Source organism: Carettochelys insculpta, chromosome 4, assembly GCF_033958435.1.
Source record: "Carettochelys insculpta isolate YL-2023 chromosome 4, ASM3395843v1, whole genome shotgun sequence".
Classification (NCBI taxonomy): Eukaryota; Metazoa; Chordata; order Testudines; family Carettochelyidae; genus Carettochelys; species Carettochelys insculpta.
In genome coordinates this window covers 139,359,341-139,374,310 of record NC_134140.1, presented here as the reverse complement: position 1 = coordinate 139,374,310, position 14,970 = coordinate 139,359,341, and the positions used below count along the sequence as shown (strand labels likewise).

The following is a 14,970-nucleotide window of genomic DNA, read 5'->3' as shown; positions in this document are numbered from 1 at the left end:
TGGACTACGACCGGGGAGACTGGATGGAGGCCCCGGCGCTCGCCCAGCGCATGGGGCTCTCCAGCCTACGCTCCCCCCGTCGCGTACTCGAGGAGGTGAAGGCCGCCCTGCCACCCACTGCTCACGTCTACCTCGGCCGGGTCCTGCGAGAGGGTGCACCCCGCCCCCCTCTCACTCCTATCCCTCCGGACCTCTCCGTGGGCCCCCGGCTTCGCGATCCTGCCCGCCCCCCTCCCCTCCACCACCTCAGCCGGCTGCATACCTTGCAGCCGGTCCCCTTCCGAACCGCGCCTAGACATCTTCTGTACGCGCTCCTGCTTCCAACGCTCCACTTCCCCACCCTCGTGTCTCCTCGTCTGCCTCCTCCTGGCCATGGCCAAAATGGCCATCTACAAAACCAGGGAGAGGAGGCTGGCAGAGGGGGCGACCTGCGACTGTGGGGCCTACCTCCGTTCCTCCCTTCGCTCACGAATCCGAGCAGAGTTCCTCTGGGCGGCGTCCACCAACTCCCTGGATACCTTCGAGGAGCGGTGGGCGCTGTCCGGGGCTCTCTGCTCGGTATCCCCTTCTGGCTCCCTCGTTCTAAACCTTTGACCCTCACTCCCGTCCCTGTTTTCTCCTTTGTTGTCCACCGTATTCATTTGGTGACTGGGTGTTTTTAGTAGGCCCCCCCTCACTGTGAGAGGGGCCTTTTAGCCGTGGGCAGACCATGCCTGCCCACCCCCCCCAGTAACACCAATATGAGCAGGAGGCCATACTGACTCACTACAGGTACCTTAACATCTACCATAATGACCCTCCTCTGCTCTTCACTGGTCACTACTATGTTGGGCATAGCTGTCTGTCTGTTCCAGAGATGGTGGAATTGACTTCTGTGGAATGGGGGGTTGGCAGCCACAAAGGACATGGGGCAGCTTCTTATTAGCATAGTTATACTTCTTGTAGTGCTTGTTTGGTGCCTGTGGTAGATGGCTCATTTGAAGGGAACACAGATGAGCCACAACTGATTGATTGTTTTCTTCTTTCTTCAAAACACATTGACTTAAAAGTTGAAAATATATTTTAAGGCTGAAAAATCAGTTTATCTTTGGAAATGCTGACACCATAAGTAGACACAGTAACCAGTACTGGTCTCACTGAAGACATATATGGTGGTATCAAAACAAAACGCAGTCAAGTAGCACTTTAAAGACTAGCAAAATAGTTTATTAGGTGAGCTTTCGTGGGACAGACCCACTTCTTCAGACCATAGCCAGACCAGAACAGACTCAATATTTAAGGCACAGAGAATCAAAAACAGTAAGCAAGGAGGACAAATCAGAAAAAGATAATCAAGGTGAGCAAATCAGAGAGTGGAGGGGTGGGGGGGGAAGGTCAAGAATTAGATTGAGCCAAGTATGCAGACGAGCCCCTATAGTGACTCAGAAAGTTCCCATCACGATTTAAACCATGTGTTAATGCGCTGAATTTGAATATAAAAGCCAGCTCGGCTGCTTCCCTTTCCAGAACGGTGCGATAATTGTTCTTCAGTAACACACATACCTTTAGGTCATTGACAGAATGTCCCATTCCATTAAAATGTTGACTATATATACGGTGGTGATACCACTTCACTTTGCCTATTTAATAGTCTCCTGCCAATTCATCCCAGGATGGCATTTGCTGTCTTAGTTAAGAGCATCACAGGGGGAGCTCACGATCATATGCTTTCCATCAAGATTTCTACGTTCTCTTCTGAGCCAGTACTTTCCAGAATGCAGTCTTGCTTCCCTGGTTTATTTATTCTTGGTTTATAACATTAGTTAGTCCACTTTACCACATGATCCAGATCTCTCTGTATAACTGATTTTTCCTTAACACCATTCACCACTCTATCAATATGTATGACAGATCCTAACTTTACAAAAAATGATTGTATATATTCTTCCAGAATGCCAGCTCTATATAGCAGGATGTCACCATAGAAGCCCAAAAAGTCGCTATATGTCACTATTTAAGCATTCAAGAGGCCTCAAAATGTCCATAATCAGAGACAAAAACAACTGGAAGTCCTATGGCACCTTATAGGCTAACAGATATTTTGGAGCATAAGCTTTTGTGGGCAAAGACTGCTTTCTAATCAGAGAACTTGAGATTTCTGAGCCGGAACAAGAGGACACTCCCAGCTGCTGATGAGGAAGCAGCAGCAATGCTGGGAACGTCCGCTCTTGTTGGAGCTTGTTTGTTAGCACTGGCCGGCTCTGATAGCGTCTCGGCTGTCTGCGGCGGGCTCGGGGGTTGGCTGCTCTAGTTACATGAGGCAGGGCTCGGGTGCCCCCTACGTCTTTAGCAGGCATTGGATTGTCTCTCCATCCCTTTCTTTAGAGCTCTGCTGCCCCGCGGCGCAGTCCTGATTTCCTGAGCCCAGACTGCCTCTCTTGGGCAGCGCAGAATGAGTACCACGCAAGGCTTGTCTCAAGGTCTGCCCGGCACGGCTCATCCCCGAAGGGGTCCAGGGAATCTGTTACGTCATGCCGACAGACAGGCAGCGGCCGCTACACGGTGGTGTGCCAGGTCTGGAGTAACTGGGACATAGGACAGTGGGGGTGCCGGTCCCAGGCAATGGGTCCCTGACCCTGGCCACGGCCGAAGAAGGTAGAAAGGGCTCCGTTTCCGGTGGTAGAGCCGGGCGTGGCGGCCAGGCTGCGTCCCTCCCCTGGTAGGGCCGGTTACGCGCTGGCGTGGGGGCGGGCTCCAAGCCAAGCGGGGCGGGCGGGCTGGCCGGCCGGTGCCCCTCCCCCGGCGGGCGGTGCTGCGCTCTGCTCCGCTCCCCTCTCCTCTCCCAGAGCCGGCCCGGCGCCCAGTATGGCGCTGACGGCTGCTCAGGCAGTGGCGGGCAGGGGAGGCCCCGGCCCCTGGGCAAAAGGGGACTACGCTGAGCGCCCCGCCCAGCCCCTAGGGCCATGACCGAGACCGAGCCCCCCGCGGCGGCCCGGCGGTGGCGAGACGCCGCCCTGCGCGCTCGGAAGCTGCGGAGCAACCTGCGGCAGCTGAGTCTGGGCCCCCGCGAGGAACCGGAGCCCGCGGGGCCGCCCGCGCCGGGCCCAGGGCCGGGCGAGCCGGCGGCGCTGAGCCTGAGCGGGTGCGGCCTGGAGGAGCTGCCCGAGGGGCTGGGCGCCGCGCTAGGCAGCCTGCACGTCCTCAGCCTGCGCAGGAACCGGCTTGTCCGCCTGCCTGCAGCGCTGCGCCACCTGGGCAGCCTGGCCGAGCTCGACCTCAGCTACAACCGGCTGGGCGGCCTGGGGGACGGCGAGGCGCTGGCGCTGCTGCAGGAACTACGCAAGCTGAGCCTGAGCCACAATCAGCTGGGCGCGGACGGCGCAACGCTGCCTGAGCTGCTGGGCGCGCTGTGGAAGCTGGAGGAGCTGGACCTCAGCTTCAACCGCCTGCGCCGCTTGCCCGAAGCGCTGGGACGCCTGCAGCGGTTGCGCTCCCTGGACGTCGACCACAACCAGTTGCCCTCCTTCCCGGCGCCCCTGCTGGAGCTGGGCGCGCTGGAGGAGCTGGACTGCTCCGGCAACCGACAGCTGCGCGTCCTGCCTGAGGGCATTGCTGCCCTGCGCCGCCTGAAGATCTTGTGGCTGAGTGGCACAGGGCTGGGTGCCCTTCCTGATGGGCTGTGCCAGCTGGCTGCGCTGGAAAGCCTCATGCTGGATGGGAACCAGCTGAGGGCCCTGCCCCCTGGCTTTGGGTGCCTGCAGAACCTCAAGATGCTGAACCTCTCCTCTAACCTGCTGGGTGACTTCCCTGAGGCTGTGCTCGCCCTACCCAATGTGGAAGAGCTGTACCTGAGCCGCAACCAGCTTACCCTGTTGCCCACCCGCCTCTGCCAGCTGCGCCAGCTCCGCACCCTTTGGGTGGACAACAATCGCATCCGCTACTTGCCTGACTCCATTGTGCAGCTCCACAGCCTGGAGGAGCTCGTGCTGCAGGGCAACCAGATTGCCATCCTGCCCGAGGGCTTTGGGCAGCTCTCCCATGTCAGTCTCTGGAAGATCAAGGACAACCCACTTATCCAGCCGCCATATGAGGTTTGCATGAAGGGGATCCCTTACATTGCTGCTTACCAACAGGAACTGGCACACTCCCAGCCAGCTCTCAAGCCCCGGCTCAAGCTAGTCCTCATGGGCCTGAAGGATGCTGGCAAGACCTTGCTGAGAAGGTGCCTGATGGAGGAGGAGAGGCAGCGAGACTCTCCCCTGGTTGCAGCTGGCAAAAATGGTGGGAGAACCCAACCCAAAGGATACTCTACACAGCAGCAACAAGACATCAGCCTGGGCCTGGCTCCTGAAGGTGCTGGGAAAATGAAACTGCACCATAGCCCCATTGCTGAGCCTGGAGATGCTACGTCTTCAAAAGACACCTCATTAGGACCTGTCTTCATTGAGCAGCAGTACCCTCTGCTGTCCCCTTCCCTTAAAGTTGCTGGAAAAACCAAACTAGAGCATCATCCTACTGAGCACCAGGATGTCTGCCTGTCTCAATCACCAACAGTTAATGGAGAAGCCCAGATAGGACACGTTCCCCAACTGCTGGAGCAAGATGCCCCCTTGAGACCATTGGTAGCAGGACTGCCAGGCACCAGCCAAGGCATTGAGGTGACAGACTGGACAGCAGATGCAGAGCGGGGTCTGACCTTCATTGTGTATGAGCTGGCAGGGGACCCGAGCTATGATGTGATCCAATCCTTCTTCCTTTCACCTGGAGCCCTGTATGTGCTGGTGGTGAATCTGAGTGCCTACACTCCACATCGCTTTTACTCCTCAGTTGGCTACTTTCTGCACTGGTTAGGTGCCAAAGTGCCCCATGCTGTAGTGTGCATGGTGGGCACCCATGCTGACCTGTGTGGTGAGCGTGAACTGGAGGAGAAGTGTCTGGATATCCACCATCAAATTGCTGTGCAGGAGAAGCGGGATGCTGAGGAGCTCCAGAGCTTAGCCCAGCAGGTGGATGAAGCCCTTGGGCAGGACTTTGATCTGCGCTGCTCCAGCCCCCATACTGCTTTTTCTGGGGTTTCAGACAAAAATCTGAGGCGCAAGAAGGCCCAATTCCAATATATGCTTAACCATCGGCTCCAGATCCTCTCACCGGTGCTGTGCATCAGCTGCCAGGACCATGACCTGGTGTGCCGCCTGCGGGAAAAGCTGCTGTCAGTCGCTGAGCACCGGGATATCTTCCCAAACCTGCACCGGGTGGTACCCAAATCCTGGCAGGTGCTGGAAGAACTGCACTTCCAGCCACGGGCTCAGCAACTGTGGCTCAGCTGGTGGGATTCAGCACGGCTGGGCTTGCAGGCGGGACTGACTGAGGACCGACTCCAGAGTGCCCTGTCCTATCTGCATGAAAGTGGCAAGCTGCTGTACTTTGAAGAGCATCTGACTCTTCGGGAGTATGTATTTCACAATCTGCCCAGGCTCATTGATATTCTCAATGTCTTTTGTCAGTGGGATGCCGCTGTGCTGCTCCAGAAACTGCTTAGTGACATCCATATAGATGAACTGAGAACCACCCAGCTCCACCACTATGTGGAAGGGTTCCTGCTGTATGGACTCCTTCCTGCCCATGTTATCCGCCTGCTCCTCAAGCCCCATATCCAGAGCCGGGAGGATCTGCAGCTTATCCTGGAGCTTCTAGAAAAAATGGGGCTTTGCTACTGCATCAATAAGCCCAAATGCAAACCCCTGAATGGGGCTGCTGCTTGGTACAAGTTCCCCTGCTATGTGAAGAATGAGGTGCCTCATGCCGAGGCGTGGATCAATGGTACCAGCCTGAGTGGACAGTCTCTTGCTGTTGAACAGTTGCAGATTGAATACATCTTTCCCTTCATCTTCCCCCCTGGGTTATTTGCCCGCTACAGTGTCCAGATTAACAGCCATGTGGTTCAGCGGTCCGATGGCAAATACCAGATTTATGCCTACAGGGGGAAGGTGCCAGTAGTGGTGAGTTACAGGCCTGCTAGCAGCAAGCTGCACCCTGATACTCTGTCTATTGCTAGTCATGCATCTCTACCAAATATATGGACAGCCTGGCAAGCTATAAGTCCCTTAATGGAAGAACTGAATGTACTGCTTCAAGAATGGCCAGGTCTTTACTACACTGTGCATGTCCTCTGTTCCAAGTGCCTTAAAAGAGGATCACCAAACCCACATGCTTTCCCAGGTAAGGTGTGAATCAACTTGCCTTTGATAGCCTTTAAATAATTTAAGTATCACTCATTCTTCCAAAACAACAAGACGTTTTGTGGCACCTTACAGACTAACATATTTTGGAGCATAAGCACAAACATTATGCTCCAAAATGTTAGTTTACAATGTACCAGAGGACTTCTTGTTGTTTTTGAAGATACAGACTAACTTGACTGCCTCTGATACTTGTCTTTCTTCCAAGGCATTGGTTATCAAAGCTGTTTGATTTTTTGTGGGTAACTTTTTGGAAAGTTCTTTCTTAGCCTAATTCTGTCCCTTCTCTTCAACGACAGTACTTGGGAGAACATCAGTATAGCTGGAAGGAGGCAGGCTGAAAATAAACCTCATGAGAGCTTCTGCAGGGCTATATTAGCCCCCCCCCCCCCCCCCCCCGCCCTCCAGCCCACTTGGCTGCCTTCTTGTTTTATGGTCTATTTTTGTCCCTTAATAATATTATCGTCCCATAGAGTAAGACTCAACCCCCAGATTAGCTGCATTTTCTGTTGTTTTGTTTGCCTTCACTTTGGGGCTGGCTGTAACTTTGTCGTGTTTGAATTTACATAATCAAAATACCCAAAAGTTTCAAAAGGACTCTTCGGAATGCAAAGGTTTGTGTTCATTTAAAAAACCTTCAGAAAGGCTCAAATTCCTTTCTAGATCAAGGAGGAAGAGTCAGTTAAACAGCTTTGCAAACCACCTAGAAGTGGGTCTCAGATCTCAGTTTGAGAACCATTGTTTGGAGAATAGCGCAAACATTTTTAAAACAAATTTGCATTGACACTCTAAGTATACGTGAAACTTTATAACCAATGTTTTGCAAGAGGAGGTGGTTACCACAGCAGTATGTATCTTGGTAATGGAAGTTTTCAGATGACCTGTGGTTTGGATTCTGTTCCGTGTAGTATGTAGGCAGATGCTGCTATCTCAGTTTATAAAGCTGTTGCCAACTTTGCTGCTGCAGCCTCAAAGAGAGCCAGAAAAGAATGCTTTACCAATCTGTGTATGTGTTCATGCAAAATCAAATAAACTCTGAACCTTAAGCAATACTCTGAGCTTTCTAGCTTTTCCCACCCAATAATGAAAGTACTTTTGAGATGTATTTTATTTGTAAAGATTTTTAATTGGAAGAGAGGTGGAGTAGTACTTGTAGAGCTGCTGCTTCAGATCCTGTGGTATGTGGACAATTTAATCATTTCTTGGGCTCTTTAAACCTTAGAGTTGCTTCTTGTGCTCCAGTCTATGTCCAGCTCACTTACATTTTCTCAGTAGATTTAAGTTTATAAGTGGTTGAAGGGGAGTGTGAGCTTCCATTTCTGGAGGCTTTTGCTTGGGTGTATTGGTAACTTGAAATTTGAGGAATGTACCTGGACTTCTCTATTGTGGACACCCAGTACAGTTTTTCTTGAATGTTGATCCATCTGATGTTTATGCTATATGGAATTTGTTAATCATAGAATACTAGGACTGGAAGGGACCTCAAGAGGCCATCGAGTCCAGCCCCCTGCCCCAATGGCAGGACCAAGTACTGTCTAAACCATCCCTGATAGACATCTTTCTAACCTGTTCTTAAATATCTCCAGTGATGGAGATTCCACAACCTCCCTTGGCAATTTATTCCACTGTTTGACCACCCTGACAGTTAGGAACTTTTTCCTAATGTCCAACCTAAATCTCCCTTGCTGCAGTTTAAGTCCATTACCTCTTGTTGTATCCTCACAGGCCAAAACAAACAAGTTTTCTCCCTCCTCCTTATGACACCCTTTTAGATATCTGAAAACTGCTATCATGTCTCCCCTCAGTCTTCTTTTTTCCAAAGTAAACAAGCCCAGTTCTTTCAGCCTTTCTTCATAGGTCACATTCCCTAGACCTTTAATCATTCTTGTTGCTCTTTTCTGGACCCTCTCTAATTTCTCCATATCTTTCTTGAACTGCGGTGCCCAGAACTGGACACAATATTCTAGCTGAGGCCTAACCAGCGCAGAGTAGAGCAGAAGAATGACTTCTTGTGTCTTGTTCACAACACACCTTTTAATGCATCCCAGAATCATGTTTGCTTTTTTTGCACACCGTTGACTCATATTTAGCTTGCGGTCCACTATAACCCTAGATCCCTTTCTGCTGTAGTCATTCCTAGATAGTTTCTGCCCATTCTGTATGTGTGAAACTGATTGTTCCTTCCCAAGTGGAGCACTTTGCATTTGTCCTTATTAAACTTCATCTGGTTTACCTCAGACCGTTTCTCCAATTTATCCAGATCATTTTGAATTATGACTCTATCCTCCAAAGCAGTTGCAACACCTCCCAGCTTGGTATCATCTGCAAACATAATAAGCATACTTTCTATGCCAATATCTAAATTGTTGATGAAGATATTAAACAGAACCAGTCCTAACACAGACCCTTGCGGAACCCCACTTGTTATACTTTTCCAGCAGGATTGAGAACCATTAAGAACTACTCTGAGTATGGAAGCAAAGGAAATAATATAAGTAAAATGAAAAAATAGCATCAGTCAGTACAGGTTGAACCTCTCTAATCCAACACGCTCTTGTCTCGCAACATCCATAAAACAGCATGATTTTAGTTGGCCAACCAATAATCATGAGTGTGCCAAGTTTCCCGTGATCCTATAAAATTTGTTTACAGCCACGAGTCCTGGTTCTCAGTGTTCTGTGTTATTTATCTGTAATTTACAGATGTGTCTTCTAAAAGCTGGGTAAGCAATGGAAGTCTTGGAAATGCTGCTAGACAATATTGATCTAACATAGTCCAGTAAATTCTCTCATTTTGCACTGGTCACGTCCTGAGGGTGCCGGCCTACTGAGGTTCATCTTGTACTGTATGTGCATGCTTCTCTAGCTGGTGTTCCTTGTCCCCTCCCTCTCCCTTGGTCTTTGATAGTTCCAGCCCTGGAATGATCGCTGCTGGACCAGTGGCATTAATAAATGGAAAATTCCACTTCCAGCACTTGTCAGGTGAACTAAATACATCTAAAAATGAAGTACAAAGGAAACCAACTCTCTCTCAACTTTGGCAAAAGCTGTTGAGTACTTCCACTCACCTGAATGAGATGGGTAACAGAAATCCCACTCAGACCTAAATAATCCTTTTTCCTCTTTGTGTTTAGTTTCTTGAAATTATTGCTCTTTGATTTTTTTTTCCCCAATTGCATTTTTTGGCAGCTGTGTAAAAGAGTTTATTAATGAAAACCTTGGGTGGAATTTGTATTTATGTGGAAGAAACTACATGAGTAGTGCTGATGAATTGTGTGTTACTCATTTTGCATGAATGCTTTGACACTTGACATAAGGAGGCTTGCTGTTTGTAGAATCTGTTGCAACTAGGCTACATCTATATTAACTCCTGAAGATTGACTGATTAGGTTCATGTGAAATGGCATGATCAGGGGGTCAACATCGACCTTGGAATGCCTCACGAGCTGCAAGGATTAAGAAAGGTCAACAGGAGGGGCACTCCCATCGACCTTCTACTGTGAAGAAAGTCGTGGAAGTCAATGGCTGCAGTTGATTTTGGTACACGATTGGCATACCAAAAATCATATAGCAGCCACTGACATTCCAGGTAAGTGTAGACATAGCCTACAAAGATTAGATCTTTTAATTGTTATGAGTGGTATTTGAATTCTTTTTGCTTGAAAACCTTATCAACAAAATCAGTCTTCAGTTTGAAATAGATTAAATTATTTTGAATTTTTATCCTGTTATCAGTCTTTCCAATTATGGCAGCTTTTTGTTCAGTTAAGAATTATACACTCTGTAGGTTAAAATGTAATTTTGGACTCCCAGGAAAATGCTAGGTCGAGATTTCCAAAATTGTCCAATGCAAAGCTCCACAATTACCTGATTTTTCAAAAAGACACTGCAGCCAGTAGGTCTCGTTGACTCAAAGCTTCTACTTTATATATATAGATATAGATATAGATATAAAAAACTTTGCATTTTACGAAAGAGGTTAAAATAGAAAAAAAAAAAAGCAGTCAAGTAGCACTTTAAAGACTAACAGTCATTTATTAGGTGGTGAGCTTTCGTGGGACAGAGCCACTTCTTCAGAAGCCATGTTAGGTTTTTTTCTTCTGATTATGTGAAATGGTATGCATAGACAAAATGCAAGTATTGTTTTCTTAAAAGTTAACGTATCAAAGTGTAGAAAGACGATGAAGGAAAATCTAGCAACTTGCTGTTTGTAAATTCTGGGTAGCACTTTTGATGAAGATGATTTGTGCAGTGGGAGAGAACTCTTTTTTCAGTATAAACTCTGCCTATGTAAGAGGGAATAGCTATGTAAGTTGGAAAAGCTGTCCTGATGATGTGGCTCTGTCCACACTGGGCTGAGGTTTGTGTAACTTAAGTTTCTCTGGATGTGCATTATTCAGACCCGTGAATGATGTAAGTTATATCAAAGTAAGCTGTAATATAGACCAACACTCAGTTTGTGTCATTGGGAGCAGCGGGTTACTTTAATAGAACCATAGAGTTGGAAGAGAAACCTCAGGGGGTCATTGAGGTAAACCCCCTGACTTTGGATATTTTCCTAACTTTTGTCAGATATCAAAGAATTAAACTGATCTGTTTGATTTTGGAGAGTACTTAGGAGAATGTGTGTCTGAAAACAGTGGAACAAAACCAAATCAGAAATAAGATGTTAAAGTAAGAAAATTATGTGCTGGTTGTGGTTGAAACACAGCTAGTGTTCTTTTTTTTTTTTTTTTTTCCAAGGCAATTGATTCTACTGCATAATATATGCAGTATTGGTTACCATATCTTGAAAAGGCTATTGTAGAACATTACCATTCTTTTACTAATAAAACTTGTTATTTGCAATTGAATGTAGTCTGTATACTACATTTGTTGTTCTTGCTGATCAGGAGGAGGATGCACTATATCTATATACTTTCATTTAAATAATGAAATAGCTTAAGTTACAATGAATCAATTAAATGCTTATATTTTTATGTTATGAAATGGTGAATGACACATTTCTTAATTACTAGATTAATTTTATGTGTAGTTTGTTAAACTCTGGATGGAAAATAAAATTCAGTTATAATACACAATTAGAATTTTTTGTTAAAGCTACTAAAAATCTCGATCAAAATATATTTTAAATACAAAACTGATCTTTTTTTAATGCAAAGAAGTATCTGTAACTAATTAAGTATTTGTTTCTGGTCACTTTCAAGATTTAGGGTTAATGGGATTTGTCCTCCTATAGTTTATTCATATTTCTTGCTTTTTTATACTCAACTTTTTTTTATTTTTGAATGAACTAGTCATTGAACTGAATTAACTGAATAAGCAGAAATTAAGGAAATAGTCAGAGTACTTGGAGAATGTGTGTCTGAGAGTGTGTCTTTGCACCTGCAGAAGAGGCTACTGTTGTCAAAAGCTGATTTTAGCATTTCGGCAAGTGCTGGTTTCACATGCTTAGCCAGAGACTTCCACCAATTTAGTAGTGTGACTTTCTTTAAAATCAGCAGCAAACATTATAAAATACATTTACTCCATAAAATTAAATGTGTTGAATTTTTAAAAATTGGATTTTTGATTTAAATCAAAAAATTTTAGTTAAATAAAATAATGTTTGTTCAGTCTGCCAGCTTGCACTGGAAGTCACTGGGAAGAGAAACTACAATTTTCTCTCTCTCCTTGAGATTGGGACCCTAATTGTTCATGTTAAAGGTGTTTTTTTGGTCTGCCTCTACAGGGAATGGAAAATGCCAACAGACTTGCCACATGTTGGCAGAAATCCAGTAATTTGTAAAAAATACTGATACTTTTTAAAAAGCAACCTTTACCTTCACCTTGGTTAAAGTTATTGTGTCAAGCATGACATGGATGCCTTGATACAATGTAATCTCAGAGTTATGAACACTTTAGGAATGGAGGTTGTTTGTAACTCTGAAATGTTTTTGAATCAGACATTGGTCTTTCAAATGTTTCCAACTGCACAGTGACTTAATCCATCTTTGAAACTTTACTATGCAGAAAAAGTGCTACTTTTAACTGTCTTTAAAGGAAATAAGCAGTTTCCTTACCTTTTCATTTTTTTAAGAAACCTTTCCCTTTTTTGTAGTTTACATTTAACACAATCCTGTACTGGTTTTTTTTGTTTTTGTTTTTCAGCGTGGTTGGGTTTTTGTTTTTTGTATTTGACTCTGCTGCTGATTTTATACTTCCAGTTCTAAATAAAGTGTGTCAATAACTGCACAGTTCATAACTCTTGTATTTGTAACTCTGTGGCTTGGCTGCATTTTCTTTTTTTTGACCGCTTGTTTATGTCAGTCCTATGCTAATTTGTGCACAGGGGTTGGAGTCTTCTGTTAGCATTATCTTTTAGGGCTTGCTCTGGCATCCTCTGCAGACCTGGGCTCATGTGCTGGTATGTGGGGCACTGCCACCCTGCACCCTCTCAGTTCGTTCTCACTGCCATTGACAGTGGCTGGAATATTCCTTGCTCTTGGCAAGTGCCCTTGATGGTGTTTCTAGACTCTGACTTATCTTCCTGTAAACAATTGAGTTGCTTGTTGTTGGATAAAGTCTCTTCAGGAATGAAACATGCAGGGTTTAAGCCATGCATTGCTTGTTATATACCAGTGCTGGCTAGTGACCTGCACCCAAGTTGCTTGATGTGTTTGGGTGTACATGTTATGGAAGAGTGCCAAATCTGTAAGGTTTCAGACCACACACTCTCAAAGGACAGAGGTCTCCAAGTCAAAGCCCTTCTCTTGTAAGCTCTCCTGCACCTGGCATCAAAGCAGCACGCTGCCAGCACTGGGCCCATCCTGTCACCAATCCCCCTCACTTCATCCTAAGAAGAATCACAAGAAGTTACAGCCAGCCAGGAGTGTCTCCCCTCTACAGTGGGAGCCTGTAGATGTGTTGAGACCTCTGCCTGGCCTCTATGTCAGCCCAAGAATGGTACTGAATTCCCAGTGGCTGTAGTGCAGTGGATGCTCCAGGTTGAGGATGAATTGCCTGTGCAGCCTGTGGCTGCATTCTCTTCTCCTGATGAAGTGTGGGCTAGGACAGCTAATGTGCTGCTGCCTGATGACTTTTGGGCCCATCAGGAGGTCCTCTAGTGTGTAGCCTCCAATCTAGATCTACAAATTGAAGGGGTCAAAGAACAAACTGGCCGTCTTTTCAACATTTGGGCAGTGGCTGCTGCTCCCTTAAAGGTGTCCTGGCTGGTGCATGGCAGGATTCTCAAATAGGTCAAAGCACTGTGGTAGACACCACCTTCTCTAATCCTCATGTGTAAGTGGGTAGAAGAAAAAGTATGTTGTTCCAGCCCAGTGGTATGAATCTAAGTATACCCACAGTTCTCCTGGATCATTGGTTGTGCCAACAGCCAATGAATGGGAACAGAAGGAGGCAGTTCAATGCAACTATGAAAAATGAGGATGCCAAAAAGCTGAACCTTTTTGCAAGAAAGATGTATTGTACCACCAGCTTACACTTGTGCATCACCAAGCAGTAAACACTGCTGGGGCAGTAAGCCTTTAATACTTGGAAACCTATGTCCAAGTTCATAGACTCCCTTTTCTAGGACTCAAAGCAAGAAGTAGTTGCCACTGATGAGGGTAAAGCTGTGGGCAGCACCAACCTCCCAGTAGTGCTATCTGCAGCAGATGTGGCAGCATGATCCAAGGAATTGGCAGTCTTCATAAGACTGCAGTTCCTGGCTCCACTCCATAGGGCTCTCACAGGAGGTCCAGTCATCTATTCAGGACCTTCCCTTCAAAGGCGGCACTATTCGCACAGTACAGTAAACAGACACCAGATGGAACTGGATTGAAGGGCTCCAGAGCCTCCCTGTGGTCCCTGGGCCTATATGCAATTCAGGCCTTAAGGAAGCAATTGTCTGCCCCCACCTCAAACCAGATACTTGGTGCTGTTGCACCAGAGCTTTTAGGACAAACAGTAGGGGCTTCAGGCACTGCCATTCTGGCCCACCGTTTCTGCCCAGTAGCTGGCTCCTGCTTCCACTCCAGTGGGTATAGGCAGGAATTTTGAAGGTGTGCGTGAGAGTGACACACCAGACTCTGCAAAGGATCTTTTGTTTTAAAGACAGCTGGCCGGCTTTCCACCAGCATGGCACTGAATTGCATCAGACTGCTGGGTGCTCAGTAGCTTTGAGACTAGTTATACCCTACAGGTATTTTTTATGCATTCTTCCCACCCCAATTCCTCATCTTTCTTCATAGACCTTTTAATGAACAGTGCTTCATCTAGGAGGTGAACTACTTCTTGTGCCTGCAGACCGTGGAAGAGATTGCTCTAGAACTGAGAGGGAAGAGCATCTGCTTTTGGTACTTCCTAATCCCAAAGGCCAAGGGGGCCTTCAGACCCTGGACTGGCATCTCCTCACCAAGTATCTCAAGAGTTGAGGTTCTGCATGGTCTCTTGCTGGATTCAGAAGACTGGTATGCTGCCCTCAACTTCAAGGACGTATACTTCCCTATTTCTGCTTTCTACGGCCACAGGCATTTCCTCCATTACTGTAGCAGACAGATGCCGTTTCCAGTTTATCATGCTGCCTTTTGCCTTGTGACCTTGTCACAAATCTTCAAAAAAGTGGATAGTGGTGAAACATTGAGGATTGCAGATTTTCCTCTACCTCAACAATTGGTCAATCAGAGATTGGTCTTAGGCCCAAACTGAGCATAAGCTTGATCAATTATGGATTGCCTGTTGGGATATAGGTCTACAAACTAGCAGAAACCTAC

At 46.8% G+C, this 14,970-nt stretch overlaps 1 protein-coding gene across 4 annotated transcripts in view; it reads left to right on the top strand.

Annotated features, from left to right (window-relative positions):
* Positions 1–2,657: 2,657 nt before the first annotated feature.
* The window catches only part of MFHAS1 (multifunctional ROCO family signaling regulator 1), a 64,519-nt gene continuing 52,206 nt past the window's right edge, over positions 2,658–14,970 (top strand). For all 4 annotated transcript variants that reach the window (XM_074993960.1, XM_074993958.1, XM_074993959.1 and 1 more), the window contains exon 1: positions 2,658–6,198. In XM_074993960.1, the coding sequence (XP_074850061.1) occupies positions 2,943–6,198 (3,256 nt within the window). In that variant the 5' untranslated portion in view covers positions 2,658–2,942. The remainder of the gene's footprint in view (positions 6,199–14,970) is intronic.